This window comes from Cynara cardunculus, assembly GCF_001531365.2.
Source record: "Cynara cardunculus var. scolymus isolate 2C chromosome LG 12, CcrdV1, whole genome shotgun sequence".
In the NCBI taxonomy this organism is placed as follows: domain Eukaryota; kingdom Viridiplantae; phylum Streptophyta; class Magnoliopsida; order Asterales; family Asteraceae; genus Cynara; species Cynara cardunculus.
Genome location: NC_037539.1, coordinates 38,910,824 through 38,933,610, shown reverse-complemented (window position 1 = coordinate 38,933,610; position 22,787 = coordinate 38,910,824). Strand labels below are relative to the sequence as shown.

At 32.0% G+C, this 22,787-nt stretch overlaps 1 protein-coding gene across 4 annotated transcripts; it reads right to left on the bottom strand.

Annotated features, from left to right (window-relative positions):
• Window positions 1-17,675: 17,675 nt before the first annotated feature.
• On the bottom strand, window positions 17,676-22,043 carry LOC112523479 (heterodimeric geranylgeranyl pyrophosphate synthase small subunit, chloroplastic). 4 transcript variants are annotated; one of them, XM_025133099.1, is made up of 4 exons: window positions 21,919-22,019; window positions 21,494-21,584; window positions 18,983-19,366; window positions 17,676-18,452 (listed from the first exon to the last, which is right to left on the bottom strand). In XM_025133099.1, exons 3-4 carry the CDS (start codon window positions 19,316-19,318, stop codon window positions 17,790-17,792), a joined length of 999 nt encoding a protein of 332 aa, XP_024988867.1. In that variant the 5' UTR covers window positions 19,319-19,366; window positions 21,494-21,584; window positions 21,919-22,019; the 3' UTR covers window positions 17,676-17,789. The 4 variants fall into 4 exon arrangements, with proteins under 4 accessions (XP_024988867.1, XP_024988866.1, XP_024988868.1 ...); XM_025133098.1 differs by lacking the exon at window positions 21,494-21,584 and having other exon boundaries at window positions 21,919-22,043; XM_025133100.1 differs by lacking the exon at window positions 21,494-21,584 and having other exon boundaries at window positions 18,983-19,355.
• Between the last annotated feature and the right edge of the window lie 744 nt (window positions 22,044-22,787).

Here is a 22,787-nt window from a genome sequence, read left to right as displayed (position 1 = left end):
TATATATATATATATATATATATATATATATATATATATATATATATATATATATATATAGGCCTAATCAAATGAGAACTAATTAGTATATATACGCACACACACACATACGTTGGCTCACGTGAGACAAGATTGTTTTTGTGAGACATGTGAGATACGATTTTTATACTTAAAATTTTACAGCAAAACACTGTGAATGTAACTTTCACAGAGTTTTTGCTATAAACAGTGGCGGATCCATAATTTTTGTTCAACGGGGTCACCTTTAAGGTAAACTAAAGACCTGCAAAATCTTCCGATGTATTTTTAACCTAATTACAATGTTTTCGAGGGAATTTTAAAGTTTTTTGGTTGACTTCGAGAGATTTTTAGTGTTTTTGTCGATTTCGAATAAATTTTTTGGTTTTTTTGATTGATTTCAACAGACTTTTTTGGTTAGAGTAACGGTTTCGATTGGGGTTGGGGGCCCATGGAAAAATGTAATTGGGATAAGTGAAAGGTAAATCATGTAAAACCTAAATTTTAACCTAATTTTTTTTTTGAATTTTTGATTGGGGTCCCTCCTCCCTCCTTTTTATCATTGTATCCGCCCGTGGCTATGAAGATACGACCTTCTTTACCTTCACAACATTTTGTTGTGAAGTTTCAAGTATATAAATCGTGTCTCACATGTCTCACGTGAACCCAACCCCATATACACTATCTTTCTCACGATACCGTTCGTGTATACACACACACATACATATATATATATATATATATATATATATACAAATGTATATATATATATATGTGTGTGTATATATATATATATATATACACACAAACGATATTGTGAGAAGGAGAGTGAATGTGAAAGTGTAAGAAAGAGTCTGAACCCTTGATCATTTATAATATCAAACTCACTCATGAATCGTGCTTAATACGGAGATTGATCTGTGCATCTCATCTTGGTGCACCTCATCCTAATGTGCATTCAAGAATAAAGATCTCTTCTTACGCTTCTCATGTTAACTAATAACTATCCTTCTCACCGGAACTCAACCCTGTATTTTTATTTACTAGTAATGTATCCGTGAGCAATGTCGTATGAAGCATCTCAATGTTTAGGTCAAGAACTTGAAATGACAATTTTATTTATGTTTTGTTTTTATTTCTTCATTCCTCTTGATGCTGTTAGTTTTATAGTTTATTGGTATTTTAAGTCACAAATCAAACGACATATAATTCAAAGTTAAAAGTTTGTGATTTTTGCAACTCGTAATTAGAAAATAGAATCCGAAATTTATATATGAACGAACACAAAAGTAAAATCATTTATGAGAAATATAATAATAATATTAAAAAAATTGTCTACTTTGAAAACCACATTTTTTTTAAAGAAAATAGATAAATAGTAATTAAAAAAAATCAAAAACTTATAACTCTAAATACTGAGAAGAAAGGTACAATGCACACCATAGGCGGACCTAGTTAAGTGTCATGGGTGGCACGTGCCACCGTATCATTCTCTGCCGAAGATAAAAATTTAGGTTTTGTGAACAGTGCAACCGTATTAATTTGTTGTGTGTTATCATATGTATTTTGAAACTACAATGAGAAAAAATTTTATTTGGTAGAGTTGGTTTGCAAGGCTTTTATTCCACCCCACACCCAAGTCCGAGTCATGTTAGTGTCATTTTCTTAGTCAAACAGTGCCACTATTTGAAAAAGAATTATGTATATTTGTTTCTTATAGTCAAACGGTGTCACCGTTTGAAAAAAAAAATTCCTATATTTTTTTCTTTTGGTTAAATGGTGAAACCGTTATAAAAAATTCTGGGTTCGTCCCTGATGCACACTACAATATACGAAGCATCCATATGCCCTTGAATAATAGAGTCCAACTAATTCATAACCTTCTCTGCTGAGTCATGAAGGTAAATATTTGACAACCATCAATTTTCCTATCAAAAGCACGACCTTTTACTTTTTAGAAGATGGTATATAATTAATATGAGAAAAACCTGTAGTTTTTTGTCATCATTTAGACTCCAGAAGCAGTACATATTTTCCCATGTCAATGATGAAAAATTAAAAGTATGAGCCCCACTCAAAAAAAGATCTCCACCGGTTCCTTGAATTGGAACAAAAAGCAAAGAAACAGTAAATTAACAGAGTATCAGGTACCAAGTATTGAATTAGAGTTTCATTAAAAGAACACCAAAATCAAATCAAAAGACAAGAATCGCACACGAACATGTAGATTAGAGGAATTAGTTGAAGGTAAATTCCTTTCTAACTTTTTGATCTGAAAGTAACCAACGTATTGATGTCGCAAGAAATAAGAATAGAAAGAGAGAATTTACAGGAATCCACGACCAAAAAACCACTTGGTAACCATCTGATGTAACCAACATCAACTTACTCCAATCAAGATAGGAATCATAGGATTTTCTGTTATTCTCTTCATATGGTGATACAGTTATGTTCCCAATCTATGTAGAGTAGATGCCTCATTATCACCAACATATATTAGACCTGAAAATGACCTCAACGAAACCAAAGACCCTTAATCAACAAACTAAACCAACTTATCCTTTCTTCATTCCAAAAAAATACATGCATTCAAATTTTGGCCAAGCCATGATCAAAGTCGGATACTACTTACACTTTTTGTGAATAGTTATACATATGCATATGGAGGTGGTTGAAGTCGACGTGCAAGTAATTGGTTAGAGACCATACTAACAGCATAACGAACATGGTTGCAGACATGAGCTCCATTGCATTCACGATCCCTAGACAATTTACCATAATCACCAATCGTTTCCATGTGTCCAACTACCTTCTTCGATTGAGATTACTACACCAATTATTAGTTTGGTTCAGTATTCATGTATATGAACTTTTTAAACTGAAAGAAATTAGCTAGCTGGTACTAATTGCTCGGATGCACTCCAGGGTTATAAATTAATACAACTGTCGAGTGAATCTGAGTGATCAATATATATTTCAGCCTTTCAAGACAAGATTTATTCTGAAAATGGAGGTAAAATGATACACACTAATTATTTAGTGCTTGAACTTCCATTTCTTCCTTTACAGATAGAACATTTTCTCTTTATATCCCAATTTTGAGTCATTTTGTTACCTTAGTTTCCATTTATTTGTTTATGGAGTTAGAGTTAATGATTTACCTATTTTTATTCTATGGAAGGCTTATTTGGACTTTTGGACAGAATTAGAGTACTGTATCTTGTGCTGCAACATTTGCAGAGCATTGGATAGAAGAAAGGAAAACATAGGGATCAAGAGAAAATGGCTAGAGGACAAATTTTGTGACTTGAAGATGACTTTTGGAAGTTCCTGTGAAGTTAAGTTTACCTGGCTGGAGTTGGATTATCTTAATAGTACTTTAAGCTTTTTGGTTTTTTTTTTGACTTATTTGTACTTTAAAGCTTAAGGACCAAGTTTGCTTCATTTTTCACTTTGCCCCTCTCTAGCTTAGCATAAATAAGAGGTGACGGGGTTTGTGTTTTGGGTGAGATCCAATCAGATCATAACTGATTGTGACTTACGTTTTGAAGTAATTTAAGTTTATGCTCTCTCGTTTTAGTTTATAAATTCTCGTACTTTCTTGAATCTTGTTCTTCGTTCTTCATTGCATAATAAGATACATACTGGAATCCTCATACGCAATTCAATAACTTTGGTTTGTATTTCAAAACTGTAAATGATGATTTATAATGACATGCATTTCTTTAAACTTTTATAAAACATATGAACCCAATGCTCAAATAGCCATAAAGAATCCATTAGATATGTAAAGCCTCATAAAAAAGCAAAGTGAGACCTAAACGTAGATTTTCAATCAATCTCTTGCTTCCATTGATGAAGAACTTAAAAGACTCCAATCCAAGACTTTTGAATTCAACTGTACGAATAATTCAAATAAGAAGACTAAATATCGTAAAAAATTAAGGAGATTAGATCCATTGTATATAAATTTGATCCAAAGGCTAAGATCTTTTTTATTTTAAGAGTAAAGTTCAATTGTAGTCCTAATATTTGTAATTTTTAACGAATATCATCCCTAAACTTCAAAAACCTCGGATTTGGTCCTTCATGTTTGTTAATTTGAAGCGGTTTTAGTCTCTCTATCTAACGGTAGTTAACTTTTTCTGTTAGTCTAGTTAAATGAGAGGTATTTTAATCATTTTTACTATTTTATGAAATTAAAAAAATATTATATTTTTATTTTTAAATTATAAAAAAAAAAAGACGATGAAAGATGAGATTCACAAAATCAAACAAGGAGGGAGGGAGNTTTTATGAAATTAAAAAAATATTATATTTTTATTTTTAAATTATAAAAAAAAAAAGACGATGAAAGATGAGATTCACAAAATCAAACAAGGAGGGGGGGGGCTCAAATAGCCATAGTTCACTTGTGTATATTTGTGAAATTTAAAATGTATATGTGTAAATTTATGAATCATGCATTGATTTTTTATGTTTGAAACATGTAATTAATGCTATACAGACTCACATGTGTATATTTGTGAAATCTATTCATAATTTATTGAAATGTATCTACGTTATACCAAGAATTCACATATGAATTTTTTACATATTCACATAACTTGTTGAAAAGTGCATTATTATCAAAAATCATGAGTCTTATTTTTATATTTCAAGGTGGACTATTCAATTGAAAATGTACATGTGAATCGTGTCTTATTTGTTATATTTCAAACAAGTAATGCTATGCAGATTCACATGTGTATTGATTTTTTATACATTCAAACAAGTAATGTTATACAGATTCATATGTGCATACTTATGAAGCTCAAGTGCATATATGCATATGTAAATACATATTCACATTAATAAAATATGGATGATGACCATGCGTCATGTATTTTCTATAAATTAAAACATCCAGTGCATACTGAATCATTTATCTTTGAATGGTAGACTAACCACAAATTTACAAATGATTTGTGAGCCTTATCAACTGATTAATCTAATAATATATTGACCTAACTAATGCACATGTGAATCTTACAATCGATTATTCTAATAAATTCGCTTAAAACCATAATATAAAACATCTATATGTTGCTTATGTATAACAATGGGTGTCGAACGATGACGAAAAATGATAGAGAGTGACCAATGATAATATGTTGACAGTGAAAGTGATAGAGAATGGTGTACGAAGATGTGTTAGCGATGAACAATATACCACTTACGTTTGAGAGGGAGACAGTAGGGTGGCCGATGATGGTAAATGAATAGAGAAGAGAGACGATAGCATTGCCGCGATGGTGAATGAACGAAAAAGAGATACGGTAGGCTCTTCGACGATGGTGAATGAACAAAGAAGAGAAAATTGGTAGAAAGTGGTCTTCCATCATCGCCTTCTTCAATTCTAACATATGGATTGAAATGAGTTTTTAAAAATTTCCAAAAGATAATAACAGAATCTCTTCCTAAAATTTTGGTACCTTCCCCATATTCTAAATAAAAAATAGATAATTCAAATAAGAAGACCAAATATCGTAAGAAAATGAGGAGATCACATCCGTTGTATATAAATTTGATCCAAAGACTAAGATCTTTTTCTTTTAAGAGTAAAGTTCAGTTTTAGTCCTAAACATTTGTAATTTTTAACAAATATCGTCTTAAACTTCAAAAACCTCAGATTTGGTTCTTCATGTTTGTCAATTCCCAGTTGTTTTAGTCTCTCTATCTAACGGTAGTTAATTTTTCTGTTAGTATAGTTAAATGAGATGTATTTTAATCATTTTTACTATTTTTTTTAATTTTATATTGAAATTAAAAAATATTATATTTTAAATTTTAAATTATAAAGAAACAAAAAGAAGAAAAGACGATGAAAGATGAAGCTGGAGATGAGATTCACATAATCAAACCTGCGAGGGGGGGGGGTTGTCTCAGAATGGAGGAGTAAGATGTTTGTTGTCTTGATTGAACCTCATCGGAGTTTTGCCGAAAGAGTTATTTTCGTCATCTAGTTGTTTTAGGAGAGAAACAGGAAGATAGCATAATGGGGGATTTTATCATTTGGGGGCGATGATGGGGTGTCATTTTTTTTTTCAATTACAATACTATTAATATACCTAATAGATAATATGCATTTTTAATTTTGTTATACAATTTAAAAAAATAGTGAAAATGACTAAAATACCCCTCATTTAATTAGATTTAATGGAAAAAGTTAACGACCGTTAAACAAATGGACCAAAACCGTTGGCATTTGACAAACATGAGAGACTAAACCTGAGTTTTTGAAGTTTAAATACAATATCCATTAAAAATTACAAACTTTAGGGACCAAAATTGAAATTTAATTTTTTTAGTTAAATGTAGGGCATTAAAGTAATTTTATAACTAAACTATATGGATATATAGAAACTCTACATATTTATCTCAAAATTCAAATTCAACTCTCCTCATTTATCTCAAATTCAGATTCAATTTCAATATTTCAACTCTCTTTAATTATCTCAAAAAAAAAAAATTCAAATCTTTTTGTTTATCTGAAAAGTATTTTTAGTTATCTCAAACAATCAAGTATCGTTATTATTAATAACCGTGATGCGTAGATTCACATGTGCATATTTGTGAAACTCGTTCATAATTCATTTATGTATATTTGTGAAATTTGAAAATGCACATGTGTATATTTATGATTCATGCATTGATTTTTTATGTTTGAAACATGTAATTAGTGCTATAGAGACTCACATGTGTATATTTGTGAAACTCGTTCATAATTTATTGAAATGTATTCACATTATACCAAGAATTCACATATGAATTTTTTACATATTCACATAACTTGTTGAAATGAGCTTTGTTATTATCAAGAATCGTGAGTCTTATTTTTATATTTTAAGGTGGACTATTCAATTGAAAATGTACATATGAATCATGCCTTATTTGTTATATTTCAAACAAGTAATGCTATGTAGATTCACATGTGAATTGATTTTTTTTATACATTTGAACAAGTAATGTTATACAAATTCATATGTGCATACTTATACTTATGAAGCTCAAGTGCATAGGTGAATATTTGAATGGTTTAGCATACTTGTGAAGCTCAAGTGCATATGTGAATCTTTTATCTTTGAATGGTTTAGCACACTTGTGAAGCTCAAATGCATATATGCATATTTAAACACATATTCACATTATTAAAATATGGATGATGACTATACATTATGTATTTTCTATAAATTAAAACATCGCATATTGAATCATTTATCTTTGAATGGTAAACTAACCATAAATTCACAAATAATTTGTGAGCCCTAACAATTGATTAATCTAACAATATATTGATCTAACTAATGCACATGTGAATCTAACAATCGGTTATTCTAATAAATACACTTAAAAAACATAATATAAAACATCTATATGTTGCTTATGTATAACAATGGGTGTCGAACGGTGACCGCAAATAATAGAGAGTGATCTACGACAATATGTTGATAGTGAAAGTGATGGAGAATGACGAACGAAGACGTGTTGACGATTAACAACATACCACATATGATCGAGAGGGTGACAGTGGGGTGGTCGATGAGGGTGAATGAACGGAGAAGAGAGACGATAGCATCGCTGACGATGATGAATGAACGAAAAAGAGATAGATAGGCTCTTCGACGATGGTGAATGAACAGAGAAGAGAAAGGTGGTAGAAAGTGGTCTTCCATCATGGCCTTCTCCAATTCTAACATATGGATTGAAAAGAGTTTTTAAAAATTTCCAAAAGATAATAATGGAATCTCTTCCTAAAATTTTGGTACCTACCCAATATTCTAAATATAAAATGGTGGAAAATTCTTAAACTATCCTCTCAACTTCCATTGACCTTTTAAATAATCAATATTTTGATTATTTACAATTATGCACTGAAATCTTGTCAATTAAAAAATTCATTCTAACGAATGATATCTATTCTTATATTCTTACAATATTTAGTCTTTTTATCTTAATACTCATATATATATATATATATATATATATATATATAGAGAGAGAGAGAGAGAGAGAGAGGTTGGTTATTATACAACCTTTGACATTTGTGCAACCAATACAACCCAATGTCAACCGTCCATTTCATTTGATGAATATGTGATTTCATACAAGTTTTGATTGTTTCCTAATATAAAGTATTAATCATAATTAATGAACTCTATTCATATTCCATAAATATTCAAATCATAATAATGAACTCTCATCATTTCTATAAATATCTCAATTAATTGGGTTGCAAGGGTTGTACAAATACACAAGGTTGTAAAAGAAATATACCCCCGATATATATATATATATATATATATATATATCGTCTTCTTTTAAGAACTTTCTAATTCGTGAGATTAAGTTAAGATGATGAAAATAATTAAAAAAAAATTAAAATCTAATATAATTAAGAAACTCTCTCACTTTCTCCTCTCTCATATATTATGTCTTCTTTCTCTGTAACAAACATGCACGCACACACCCAATTGAATACATATATAAGGTGAACACTTTTTTCTAGAAATACTATTATAGTTTCTAAACATATTGTGAACACACTCTGAATCTATGAGATTTGATTGAGCTTGTGAACAACTAAAAAAAAAACTACATCTAAATCTACCAACCATGATGCAGGTGAACTTTGTGAACACCCGAGTAAGAAATTTCTTAAGGTTGTTTACATTATCTTCACCTTGTGTGCACATTTGATTGTGTGTGTTGGCATGTATGGATATTTGGGCTGTAAGCCATCGATTACTCCTATGGATGTAAATTTAATTATAAATGCTTCAAATAATTCTAAAGATTCTTTATTGGCTGATTGTTCTGGTTATCAAAGGTTAATTGGCAGATTGATATATTTGCTAGCTACTAGACCTGATATAGCTTTTTTATGTTCACTGTCTGAGTCAATTTATGCATGCTCCAAGACAGTCACATTTAACTCTTGCTCTCAGAATTCTCAGAATTCTCAAACTTTCTCCTGGAAAAGGTATTAGTTTAACAAGGTCAGAAAATTTTAGTCTTTGCGCCTATGTAGATGTAGACTGGGGTAAGCGTCTTTCTATTAGACGCTTTGTTACTAGTTTTTGCTTGTTCCTTGGAAATTCTCTTATATCTTGGAAAAGTAAGAAACAAAATACTGTTTCTAGATCTTCTAGATGAATCAGAATACAGAGCTATGGCTTCTGTATCCTGTGAAATTGTTTGGGTGCTTAAAATTCTTGCAGATCTTGAAATAAATGATCTTCTTCCTATAAGTCTGCTATTCAGATAGCTAATAATCCTGTTTTTCACAAACGTACAACACATATTGAGATAGATATTCATTTCATTCGTGAAAAATTAATAGAAGTATTTTAAAGGTTGTAAAAGTTCCTTCTTCTGAACAAGTTGCTGATATTTTAACAATGCTCTTAACATAAATCAACATAATTATCTGTGTTCAAAACTAAGAATGTTTGATTTGTTCAAAAGTCAAGATTGAAGGCTGGTGTTGAAATATATATATGTTTCCAATCTTGACTAACTTGATCTGTTTGTACTTGTTTGTTAATTTGTTTAATAGTTCAGGGTAGATTTTGTCATTATTGAAAAATAAAGAGGCTTGGAAAGTAGAAGGACTGCGTCTCACTTCTTGGAGAAATTAGAGGGAAGCGAAGCAGTATATTGGTTCTTCAAGGGGCAAAGCTGTTAAAAGTCTATACATATATAAACGACTTATTCTTTGAAGCTGGATTCATTCACCGCACATTTTCATTTTGAATTCTCTCTTTAGCTCTCATCTTGAGCTCTTAGCCTAGCTAGTTCTTTCATCTTGTTTGTTCGTATTCTTCTTCTGTTAGATTTGTATAATCTCCATTTTTGTACAAAGTCTAATATGTATTCTTTGTAAGTTTGTAGTTCTTGTTTGTGTTAAATAAAAGCAATAGATGTTTTTTTAACTATATTGTTTTTAACAGTAAGTTCACTAAAATCATATTCCAGCTAAAAAGTTCAGACAACTACCTATAGGAAGTCGTTGAGCCAAAGCCAACATGATCGTTACAGTGGAAGGGGACTTTGAAAGCATAACCCTTCTCGGAGCTGATCAAACACAGCCTTCATGGTAAAGAACGAAAAACCAATGCGGCTCCTCATAGTTGATTATCTTGTGAAGATGAACCTGTTCAAAGAATTTATTATTGAAGATAAGGAAAAGCCTAGAGTCCAAGATTTGCTTAACAAAATAGAAAACTATCTGTACTAGCCTATATGAACTAGGACTTTATGGTCCAAACTAGTTGATTAAACTTTGTAATTTCCTATAATCTTCTATGTAATCAATTGTATCTTGACATTGAAATCGATGAAATTATCTTTCTCGTCTGATACTGAAAGAACCCAAAAACTGAACAAGGGTCTTTTCACTTAATGTTGAAGTCCCTCCAAATCTTCATCTTATCTAGTTTTTGTTTTGTATTCTAAATTATATAGTTTTTTTTCCTTCTATTACTTTGTCATCATCAAATATGAGGAGATTGTTAAATCCATTTTATTGATTTGATGAATGAAAAACTATAATATACTTAGAATAGTTTGCTCATATTGATTAAGTGGTACTAAGATCGATAGATCCAAATATTTTCAGTGACGTTGAAGATTCAGTGACATGTTTCTCTGGTAGAGACTTCTCATCTTCTTGTTTCTCCGACGAGAACCCACAAAGGAGGAGCAGTGAAAATCCACGGAGGAGGGGCTGTGAAAACCCACGGAGAAGGGAAGGTTGTGAGGAAAAAGAGATAGATAAAGCATGTAACAAGGAATTAAATAGGCAAGGGTGGTGATTACAATAGAGAAGAAGGAGAAAGTTATTTACAGTTAAAAGAGAGAAGATGCTTAAAAAGACTATTTTAGCCTTGTGTGCAAGGTACATGAGGGGAAGTTAGCGGGCGGAAGGTTGCATGTTAGTGGCAGGGGTCAAAACCAAACAAAAACTCATACCACCAACCTTTCGTCTCAAAATAAGTGTCCATATTTCTATTTTATGTTTGTCTCAAAATAAATGTCCATTTTCAAAAGTAAATAATCAACAATTCGAACTTACCTTTAATTAGTAGACAAATATTTAATAAATAATCAAAAGACATAATTTACTCTTTTTTTTTGTTGAGAAAACATGTATGTTGATGACATGAGGTTATTTAATTTGGATTATAAATAATTTAAGCGTATATGATTGTGAAATATATTAGGGGTCGTTTACCAAACGCTTATCCGAGTAAGCGTTTACCAAGTAACATTACATCACCGGATGAATATAGTAAAGATCAAGAATCTTATCCGGTAAGAGCGAGACAAGGATCAAGAGTCTTACCCGGTAAATGTGGGCGACGACTCTTACCACCGTAAACGTTTATCGGGTAAATAATTGTATACTATGTCGTTTTGGTGGACTAAAATCTTACCCGATAAGTACATAATAGTGTTAAATTTTACCGGTAAGCACCTACCGGATAAGTGTTTGATAAACGGCTCCTTAATGTCTCACTAGTTGTGTGCCCGCGCAATGCAGCGGAGAGTCGTGAATTTTAACGATTTTGAAGTTTCACTGGTTTTAATATAGAAGATTTAACGATGATATAAATTACACTTGGTCTTTACATATTAATACAATTTGAATAAATAAGAGTTATGGTTCTAATTACAGTTTATCGATGAAAAAAATTGTATTACAGTTTAAAATCCAATATATCTAAACGACTTCACAAATGTATTCGATTTATACCAAGAGTAAAAAATCAAGAGAGCGAGACCGAGAGTTCTAGAACAATTGAATGAGAGATGAATGTGAGAACTTTTAATAACTCATGATGAATATCAATTTGAATCTCACCTTGGGAGGTGGGGAAAAGACATAGAGGGATGAGAAAGTGAAGACATGAGTGAAAGGTGTCAAAAGTATCTTGACAACAAGAAAAGAAAAAGTAATAATATGCATTGATAACTTGTATTATATGTTATTTTAATTGTAGATTAAGAGATTTTAAGACTAAAAGCATAAAGTAATAGTACTTAATGCATTATGAGTTGTTTTTAAGACTTTGTGTATAAATGTATAGTACTTTGTGCATTAAAAATTGTTATTAAAAAATGTTTTTAAGACTTTATGCATAAGATAGTATGGATATAGATATAGATATAGATTTCTGTAGGAAAAGCTTAAAAGTCATCTTGTGTTTTAAATTTTCTCAAAAAAAAGCTTAAAAGACAAATACTTTTGTGTTTTAAAAAACAAGTACTTTGTGTTTTAGATTTTGTACTTTTTCAAGATTTTAAGACATTTATCAAATTTAATTAATAAAATAGTATAGATGTAGATAATAATAATAATAATAATAATAATAATTTTTGAAATATATAATTCAATAAACTATTGTCGTTTTTATCACAGAAGAATATGCTTGTTTTCAGGTAGGAAAAGGTAGATATCTAACAAAACCTTATCCACAAAATTTAATATTTAATAATAAATTAAATTAAAATATTGTGTCCATTTTTTAAGATAAGGTAAAATAATGACCAGTGTGGTCCAGAATCCACGTCAGCAATACAATGACAGAAATAAACCTCAGTTTTTTCGATGTGGACATAATTCGAATTCCAACATGTCGGGAACATACGCCTTCTTCTCCCTTTCACTTCATCTCCAACATGAATCAAAATATATTTACAATTTGTTTATTATAAATCTTATCCAGTCCAGTAAAATAAGGATGATGATTTTTACCAGTGAAAATTTACCTAGTTTATGTTGGTAAACGACCTCATTTTTTTGATCTGCATTGATAACAAAACTGAAATTGTCCCTTCTATCTATGGGGTTGTTATTCATGTCTCTTCATTATATACACCTAATTCTTATCCTCCCCTATCTTGGGGGCCGTTTATTAAACGCTTATTTGGTAAGTGCTTACCGGATGAATTTTCTCATCGGATGAACATGACAAAGGTTAAGAATCTTACTGGGTAAAAGCGATAAGAATGATGAAGAGTCTTACCGGGTAAGTGAAGATGACGACTCTTACTCAGGTAAACGCTTACCAGGTAGGTTGTTGCATTCCATACGTTTTGATGAATTAAAATCTTACGCATCAAAATAAATTATAGTGTTAACTCATATCGGTAAACACTCATCGGGTAAGTATTTAGGTAAACTGTATATTTCCTTCGCATGATAGAGTAAGGTACGTATTAAATTATGTATGGTTTTATATATGAAACAACGCTACTGTAGAATATCCAGAACTCTATGTTGTTGATATGAAATAGCATTGCCTTATAAAACATGAGAAATCAGTTGTTATTTTAAAAGTAAGACAACGGTACTTCTTTAAAAAGTATCATATTATGTTATTTCACATATGAAATAAAAAATAAATCACAATATATATCATATTTCGTATGAAATTGTATGGTTGAAAAACCTCAAAAAAAAAAATACAATGATGTTAAACTTGTGTTAATTTAAAAGAATGAAATCTTGTTTTTTTTTAATTTGTTTAATTAATGAAAATCTTATATTATTAACCACAAGGATGGTGCTTAATTGGTTTGAGCTTGGCTCCAAAGGTTAAAAGTACCTAGAGGTCCCAGGTTCAAATCCAAGGAGGAATAAAAATCCCCTTGTGGTCACGGAGGTTCAAATGCGGTAACCCTGGGCTATCTGCAAAGCTGGTGGTCATCCTGAGATTAGTCGGCTCACATAACGGATTGGATATCCAAGTTAATAAAAAAAAAAAAAAAAAAAACCCTTATATCATGTGAAATCTTAGAAAACAAATATTAGCCACTTATTTGTTATAGTCAATTTATGAGTTTACTCATTTTAATTGAAACACCCCATGGACCAAAGTAGCTATCAGTGCATAATAACCTTCAAATCAACTTATAAACTTGATAGAAGTTATTGGTAATCCACAACTTAGAGCTTATAAGTAACACAAAAATACAATTTTCTATCCATTTGAGACGAGTTGTTATATTCTCCCCCACTTAAATTTCTAATGTCCCGTCAAGCCTTTCTAGAATCTTCCTTGTAATCGATGATGTGAGATTTACGTAACATATCACAAACATCCCCTGTCAAGGAGACTCATCACGCTTGAGGAGGTTTGCCCCACCATCCTGATAGCATAAGAACCGGCTATGTAGGATGGCTGCCCAATAACTACTAATTCAAATTAATATCATGTAATTGAAAGTGATTCAAGATATATGAAAATAAGAGAATGTGGATAAAGTTAGATGGATGTTCGCGTTTTTTATGACGAAGATCTGCGTTTTTGTGAACCACCAGATAGAAAAACACACATCCAAAGGTCAACAATGTTCTCACGAAGGGTAGGAAAGTTCAGTTAGAACCTCATTTCCATTATGAACCAAGGAACATCAAGAGTGCTCCACTTGTCTCTATTTATCATAAATAATAAATGTGGACTTTTTACAGCATTCATGATAAATATTTATAAAAAATACAGTGTTCAACCAAAGCTGACTTTATAATACATATATATACATACATATATATATATATATATATATATATGTGATAACCTATTTGGCTATTGTAATTTAAAAGTTTTAAGTAACAAATTAGAAAAAAGAAAAAAACACAAAAAGCCAAGAAATTGAGATCTATGTTTAGCTAATACACACATTCATTGGATTTGGACGGCTTTTGGGGAATCTATTTAAATATTATAGACATGTGCAACAATTATTTATTTTTTGACACAAATAGAAAAGAAAATTAATTTATAAAATATAAAAATAAACGAATTTCTAAAAATGGCATTCTTTTTATCTTGTTTGGTGTTTGTAAAACCATTTGCTTAAGCATCCAAGTTTTTGAAGGAAATAATTTTTTAAAATTTTATAAACATAAATATATTAGATTTTTACACTTATCTTCAATGTTTATGCAAATATACAAGTAGATTTTGGATCATGTAAGACCAGTCAGTTTTCGTGAGACCATTTTTTTACACTTAAAATCTCACGGCAAAACATTGTGAAGGTAACATTCACAGTGTTTTTGCTGTGAAGGTTCGGATCTTTTGCTTACTTTCACAGCGTTTTGCTACGAAGATTCAAATGTAAAAAAATGGTCTCACGAAAACAGGCTGGTCTCACGTGAACCAAACCCTTTATAAGTATTAGTATTTGTTAAGTCAGCAAAAGAACAATTAGTAAAAATGAAATAAATAATAATAAGTAAAGTTTTGACAAAATAATTTCAGTATAGCAATTTAAATATCAGAATAGTTAATCGTGAAGATGAGTTTTATTTTACTGGGTTCACACATCATGGGTTCTTAGAACCCTTATTTTTACGATCATATCTAGAATGCCAAAAGTTAAGATACTCAATGAAATTGACCTAAACACGAGATTCATTTTCGATTTGGTTGGTTGACCAAATCGTCACACAAAGGAATCCTTACTGAATTTAGAAGGTTTGTTTCGTAATGTCTCTTGCATGGTACAAAATGTAGTTCATTTATGGATGATTTGGTTTCTGTTTGAGGTATATTTAACATCCCGATTTGAAAAACGGATGGAAACACCGAGCGATTCCCATGCAAAATAAATATGCTCTTTAATCAGATTCATGTATTGATTTAGAATCATTTGTCAATAAGTGAAGTATCTGTATTTGAAATTTTGGTTCAAATTCACCTGATTTGGAAATAACATTTTACAATAAGCCATCAAATCCAGAGACATGAACCAACACCCTTTCATGCTTTATCGTACTTCCCGGAAGTTTCGTCTCCCTCTTTTGTTCAACATTTCATATTGTCGTCTACGTGTAGAAACTTAAGTTCTAGATTAAGCCGTATACGATACATAAGAGTTTATGCATTATGCTTAAGATAGATAGAGAAATCAATTAACCGTTATCTGTTACATTAAGTGTTGATAAGTTAAATTATAACTGATTTTCCGATAGAAAATTTGGGACCATTTGTAACCAATTGAATTCTTGTTATATCTGGTCCATATTTTTTTGAACTTTTTCCAATATCTTTATCATATTATATAATTGTTTTATACAACTAGTTTTATTAAAAAAAATTAATTATTTGAAACGATACTGATTTAAATACTGATTGTGTAGAAATCATAAAAATATAAAATATGTAAAAGTTACCGTTTCGGTCCCTTGGACCAATCCTCGTAACTAGAGTTGGCTAGAAACCGGTCTCGGGTTGGGCCCAAATTAATCATGGCCCTTGATTTCCTTTTTATAATCGGCCCTGTTCGACCAAAAAACCCATAGCCTGGTCTCCTTTGGAATCTTTTTACAAAAAAAATATTGTAAAAACCATAACCATAAACCGTCGGGCCACTACCAACCCGTCCGATTCTATGCCAGTCCTGGACCGAGTCGGGCACATTTTGACATCTCACTCGTAACCACCTAACCGATCATTACCGGTACAAAAAAGCCCAAGGTATGCACCATTTGAATTTTTTGGGATCAACAAATCGCACTCGTTTGGTTCCTAACATGTCCATTTTTGTCATTCCACAGTTATGATAACTTGGAAAAATGATTCAATATTCACAAAAAAATATTTAATAAAAAAACAATTACATAAATTTATTTTAGCATCATGATTAATTTTGTAATCTGTTAATTACTTGGGACTTGTTTGTTTTTTTATAAAAGAACTCTTATTAGCCTCTTATGTCTGATTCGTTAAAAGGTAAGGTCATTCAGACTGTTTGTTTTTTTCCAAATTTTCAAAGGCACTTATGTCTTATTGTTCTCTTAATAAGTAAGAGGTAAACCGACCTTTTATTGTTCTTCAAACCCTCAACAACGGCGTTTCTCAATCGATTAACCTTAACCGATCATTTCTCTCAGTCAATCCTTACCAAATCAATCCTCACGTCTCTCAATTGATGTCTTTTAATATGATTTAAATGTGTTAAATACGTTAATGACATATTTTCGTTTAAATGAAGGCTAATTACATAATTTATGTAAAATTCGTAATGATGATGAATAAATATGTGAAATTCTATAAATTTTATTTATAAATTCAACAATATAATTTTTTTAATGGGTAAAATAAACAATTTAAACAAATTCAGACGTTTATCATTTTACAAAAACAAACAATGTTATTGATTCAGATTTTAGATGTCAGCACCATCTCTTATAAATCAGAAATAAAATAATATATATATATATATATATATATATATATACATGTATATGTATATATTGCACCACAACCCGAGTGGTTAGCCCATCACAACTTGCAACATTACAAAATGATATCAGAATTGATCCTTGAATTGTCAAAAACGTGGGACAATCTCTGAATCGTTAAGAGGTGAATCTTGTTTGGCAAAAAAAAGTCTGCCTCTTAATGGTTCTAAAGCCCTCTGAATAATTTTGTATCCTGAATCTCCCTTAACCATTAAGAACATTAATTTCATTGTACACGATTACCAAACAATCATAATTTATTTTGCACTATGTCATGAGAGCCTCTTAATAATTCTGCACCAAACCATTCAACAATTGCCAAACATCCCCTAAATCCCTCATGTATCCATTGATTCAGATCTGGCAAAAGAAGATGAATAGATACAAGTGGAGATTGAATTGTGATGATAGATGCAAGTTAGGTTAGGTTAGGTTAGGTTACAACTTACAAGAGTGTGATTATTATAAGAAAGAATCAAATGTTATCAACAAAACTAAAACTTCTATCAGCAGCATAATCCACAAAGCTGTATAATGGCAACACCTTCTCACCATACTTTTCAAAACCTTCCAACTCTCTCTTGGCCTCACCTCTTAGATCCTCTGCCATTTTCACAGCCTTCTCAACACCATACACACCCACATAACTCTTCCCCTTCTTCTTTTCTTCTTCTTCTTCTTCTGATTTCGATTGCGCTTCCAAGATGTCGTTCACCACTTGATACAAGATCCCCACCGCTCTCCCGTACCTTCTAAGCCGTAGGATCTCATCATCACTAGCACCAGCCAGTAGTCCTCCACAAACAGCAGAGCATTCACCCATCTCACCGTACTTTTTTTCCTGCACGAATTCTACCGCATTTGATGGGCCCTCCAGATCCACAAACTGCCCGGCAGCCATGCCGGTCGAACCAACAGCTCGTGCGATTTCTGTGATGACACGAAGGAGTTGGGTTTCTGGGACAAGATTGGTTGGGGTGTGGGAGACGATGTGGCGAAATCCTAATGGGAATAAAGCATCGCCAGCAAGGATGGCCATGTCCATCCCGAAGACTCTGTGGTTGGAGGGTTTACCACGTCGGGATGGGTCATCGTCCATACATGGCAAGTCGTCATGGATTAAAGAGGCAGCATGTACCTATAAAAGACAACATTCCAACTTAAGAGATCATCTACACATTAATTAGAATGAAATCCTAGATAATTCAGGGTATATATCATGAGGATTATATACAAATCCACTACGACAAAACTGGAAACTAGATTCAGACTACAGTTATAAAACAAATCCACTAATCCTAGGCCATGTTTGGCAACCATAAGCTTGCTTATCTTTTGAGCTTATTGAGAAAGCCCCATTTGGCAAGTCATAAGCTAGCTTTCTGAAAAGCTACTTCAAGTAGTGTTTCAATAGGCTCCAAGAGTTTAATATTCCACTTGTTTCCAATTATACCCATAACATTTACATAGATCATCAATAACCTTATTCTTTTAGGTAATTTCTTACACCGACATCTAGCTTATCAGCTGGTTTTTAACTTTTCATCAATCGTGACTAGTTTATCAACTAACAACTAGCTTATCTAGTTGCCAAACATAGCCCTAGCCAATTGAAAGGAAGTGAAAGATTTGTAAAATTAAAAACAGAAGAACATGAAGGGGGCATACCATTTCAAGGGCACATGCAGTGGGAAAGGCAGCAAGGCGATTGCCACCAAGGAGCTCACAGGCCGTAACACACATAACAGGAGGTGCTCTTTTTGCTCCTTTTGCAAGAACAGAATAACGCATAGACTCATAAATCTGGTGTGGGTACTGAACAGGTATAGCTTCATCAAGCTTCTGGTTGATTTCTTCTCTCAGAGTTGACCAGTAAGTTTTAAGGTCAAAGGTGGTAGAGATTGATGATGTAGTTGATGAGCATCTGATCTTTTGTTGAGTTACTGAAAAACTCTTTGGGATATGAAGATGGGGCCATGAAGTTATGGAAGTTGCAAAAGCCATTTTAATGCTTTCCGCTTTGCTTTGTGTTTACTGAATTCTGTTAATGGGCTGAAAATCATACCGAGTTTCTACATGAAGGATACAAATCAAGACATAGATGAAGGTGTAATCATTCAAGTTTAATTGTTCAAAAGAGTATTATCCTTTTTGTTAGCTATTGACATCTCTAGATCAAGAAAGGCATTTGCAAGTCATGATATTTTTTGAACACCAACTCTTATTTATAGCCAGCAATACTTACAAGTAAAGTTACCTTATTGTTGTAAATGGCGAATTATTACCAAGAATACAAAAAAAGAGATACATATATCTTACGGCGTACAGAAAAACAAAAGGAAGATGTTCAACACATTAGATTAAAAGTCAATAATAAGAACATCCACAATGGGAGGTGCTTATAAGCAAAAAGCGGACTTCTTATGAGCCACCACCATAGTGGAGGTAAGGATTCTTATAACTCACCAACCTTTTTTTTAATCTTGTAGAAGAACCTTGGTTCTTGTCTTGACTATTGTGTCAAACGTTATTTTATTAGTTTTTTACTTATATATCCACATTAGTTTTACCAAAAAGTGGGGTTCTTGTGTGTCATTACCATAGTGAATTTTTATGCAGGTTCTTAATTTGTTGAGTTGGCAAGGATGCGGCAAGAAGAGGTACAAAAATGAGGTTCTTAGGGCATCTCCCATGGGTAACACCAAATCTCAGACCAAATACACAGAAATTGGTGCAAAATTTGATACAAACATAAATCTACTCCAACGAGTAACACCAAAATTTAAGATTTAGATACATTCCTTTTTATTTTTCCCGTTGGTGTAAATGAATAGTGTTATACCAAATTGAGTATGTTACTATTCATTAGACCAATATGGGTGTAAGATTTGACGTCCCTATTGGAGTGATTTGGTGACAAATTTGGTATTTGGTGACAAATTTGGTATTTGGTGTCCCATTTGGAGATGGTCTTGTGAAATCACCACAATGGAGATGCTCTAAGTAAGCCATACAAGTCCTTTCATGTATTAAAAAAGAAGAGAGCTCAATGCTCAAATAACAAAATGGGAACTTAATTAACACAAGACCTATTCCTCTATGTAACTCACCTTCATCCCACTTTAATAAGTATTAATACTTTGTAATGAAAAGAAAAAAAAAAGCATTGTATTTACCTTGGGCCATCGCAACAAAGAAATTGTTGCTTTTTTCAGTTTTATTCTGGAGTAGAAACTTAACTGTGGCGAAGTCATGATTATTTCTTAGGGTGGTCCTCTCAAATAAAACAAAAATCTTGACTTTGTTGACTCTTATCATCATTAGTTGGCTCCAATGAATCAACTTAACAATTTCAATAATCAACATAAGAGAGAGTGATGAACACTTTCAAACAAATATTATACACACAACAAGTTCAATAGTCAATATGATAAGCTTATAACTTTCAAACAAATATCCAACAATTTGGAAATTTCAACATAACAGAACTATACAATAATCAATATTAATTACTAGGAGGTGAGGATTTCAATAATCAACATAATTGAGAGGAAGAGGGAGAGAGAGAGAGAGAGAGATGAACCCTATAATTAAAATTGATTGAACCGTGAAAATTGAGTTACCAAAGGCGAGGATTTCTAAAGTCTGATTCTACAATTTACACCCTACAGAGGTTAGGTTTTGGAGTCTGGAGGACGACGCCTTTGCACACACAATCAGACAAACAATCGCAAAAATCGCAGGGGATTGAGTGATCGACTCCTGTGAGCGTCTTAGAGCCAGGTGAGGGCCTTGACAAAAAGTTTTTTACAAAAAGTTGAGGGTGGGCCGGTGCTGATCTTGAGGTAGTGCTTTGTAAAACTAGATCCTTTCGGTTCTGATATAACAATAAGGCCTTGAATGCAAGCATACAAATAACCTTTGAGCTCAAAAAATGTAACAAGAGTCTTATCAATCGTTAAACTAAATCAAGAACATCGATTCACATATAGACAAAACGGAATAGAAAAAGTGATATACACAACAAATCTATGATTGAAACCTAAGATATAAAATACATACAACCATGGATAGAGTCGAATACAATCAAATCAACAGAAACGTATTTTGATATCACATCAATAAAGCGAGGAAAATCTAGATCTTGCTGCAAAAAGTAGTTCGTGTGTATGTCGTTACCTTCAATTAGAAAAACAGCGACCACGAGGAAAAATAATTCCTTGTATTTAGATATAGTGTTTCACATGAACAGCACAACTCAAAGCCACCACTATACAACATCATCGAATAATGTTTTCATTAGACCTTTTGTAACAAGGAAAAATAAACACATCACTGTGCAAAATCAACACCACATAAACTCAGAAAAAGCAAGAAAATCAGATTTCATGACAAACAATGAAAAGGGGGTAAGACCTACTTTTGGAACTGCAGAGATCGATAAACAATGTAAAAATCAGATTTCATGACAAACAAGAAAATCAGATTTCATGACAAACAAAGAAAATCAAATTTCACGTAAACAATGTGGAATTGCAGAGATCGATCTTGAGGTAGAAAAGTCGAGATGAAGGAGTCGAGAGTGTAAAGAAGAGATCGATTACCTGAGGGGATGGAAAGAGTGGAGGAGAGATCGATCTTGAGGTAGAGGAGGAGAGATGAAGGAGACGAGATTGATGAATGAGTCGAGAGGCGAGTGTTGTGTTTGAGAAGGAACGAGGCCGAGTACGGATTAGGTTTTGGGGTAAGGGTGAACACTCGTCTAAGGTGCGGGTCGTTTACCTAAATGTTTATCCGATAAGCGTTTAATATTATAATTTATTTTATTGGATAAGATTGTAGTACATCAAAACGTATCATATACGACAATTTACTAGGTAAGCGTTTACTCGGGTAAGAGTCGTCACCTCACTTACCGAGTAAAACTCTCCATCTTTATCATCGCTCTTACCGGGTAAGATTGTTGGCTCTTGTCATATTCATCCAGTGAGAAAAATTACCGGGTAAGTATTTAGAGATAATAAGGTTTTTGTTCTATATTTTGCTCCAATAGATTTTTTTATAGAGTAAATTACAAATTTTGTTCGTGCGGTATTAAAGATTTTGGATTGGATCCTTTAAATGAAATAATAACATGTATGGTCATCATGGTTTCACTCTTGTTAAGGATTGGGTTCCTTGTGCTAACTTCACTAACCATTGTTCTATTAAATCAGGGGTAATGTTGTCATTTTATTTTTTTAAATATAAAAAAATATATATATATATATATATATATATAATATACTAGAAGAGTACTCGCGCAATGCAGCGAGATACATCGTGTTTTTAATATTTCATTTTATTCTTTATCTCAGTCGATGTTATAATATGACTTTACGTGATTTTGAGAAAGCGATGATGTTTTTATTTTTGAATAAAATATATGTTTGAAGATATCATAAAAATTTGACAAAAATATATCGATATTAGT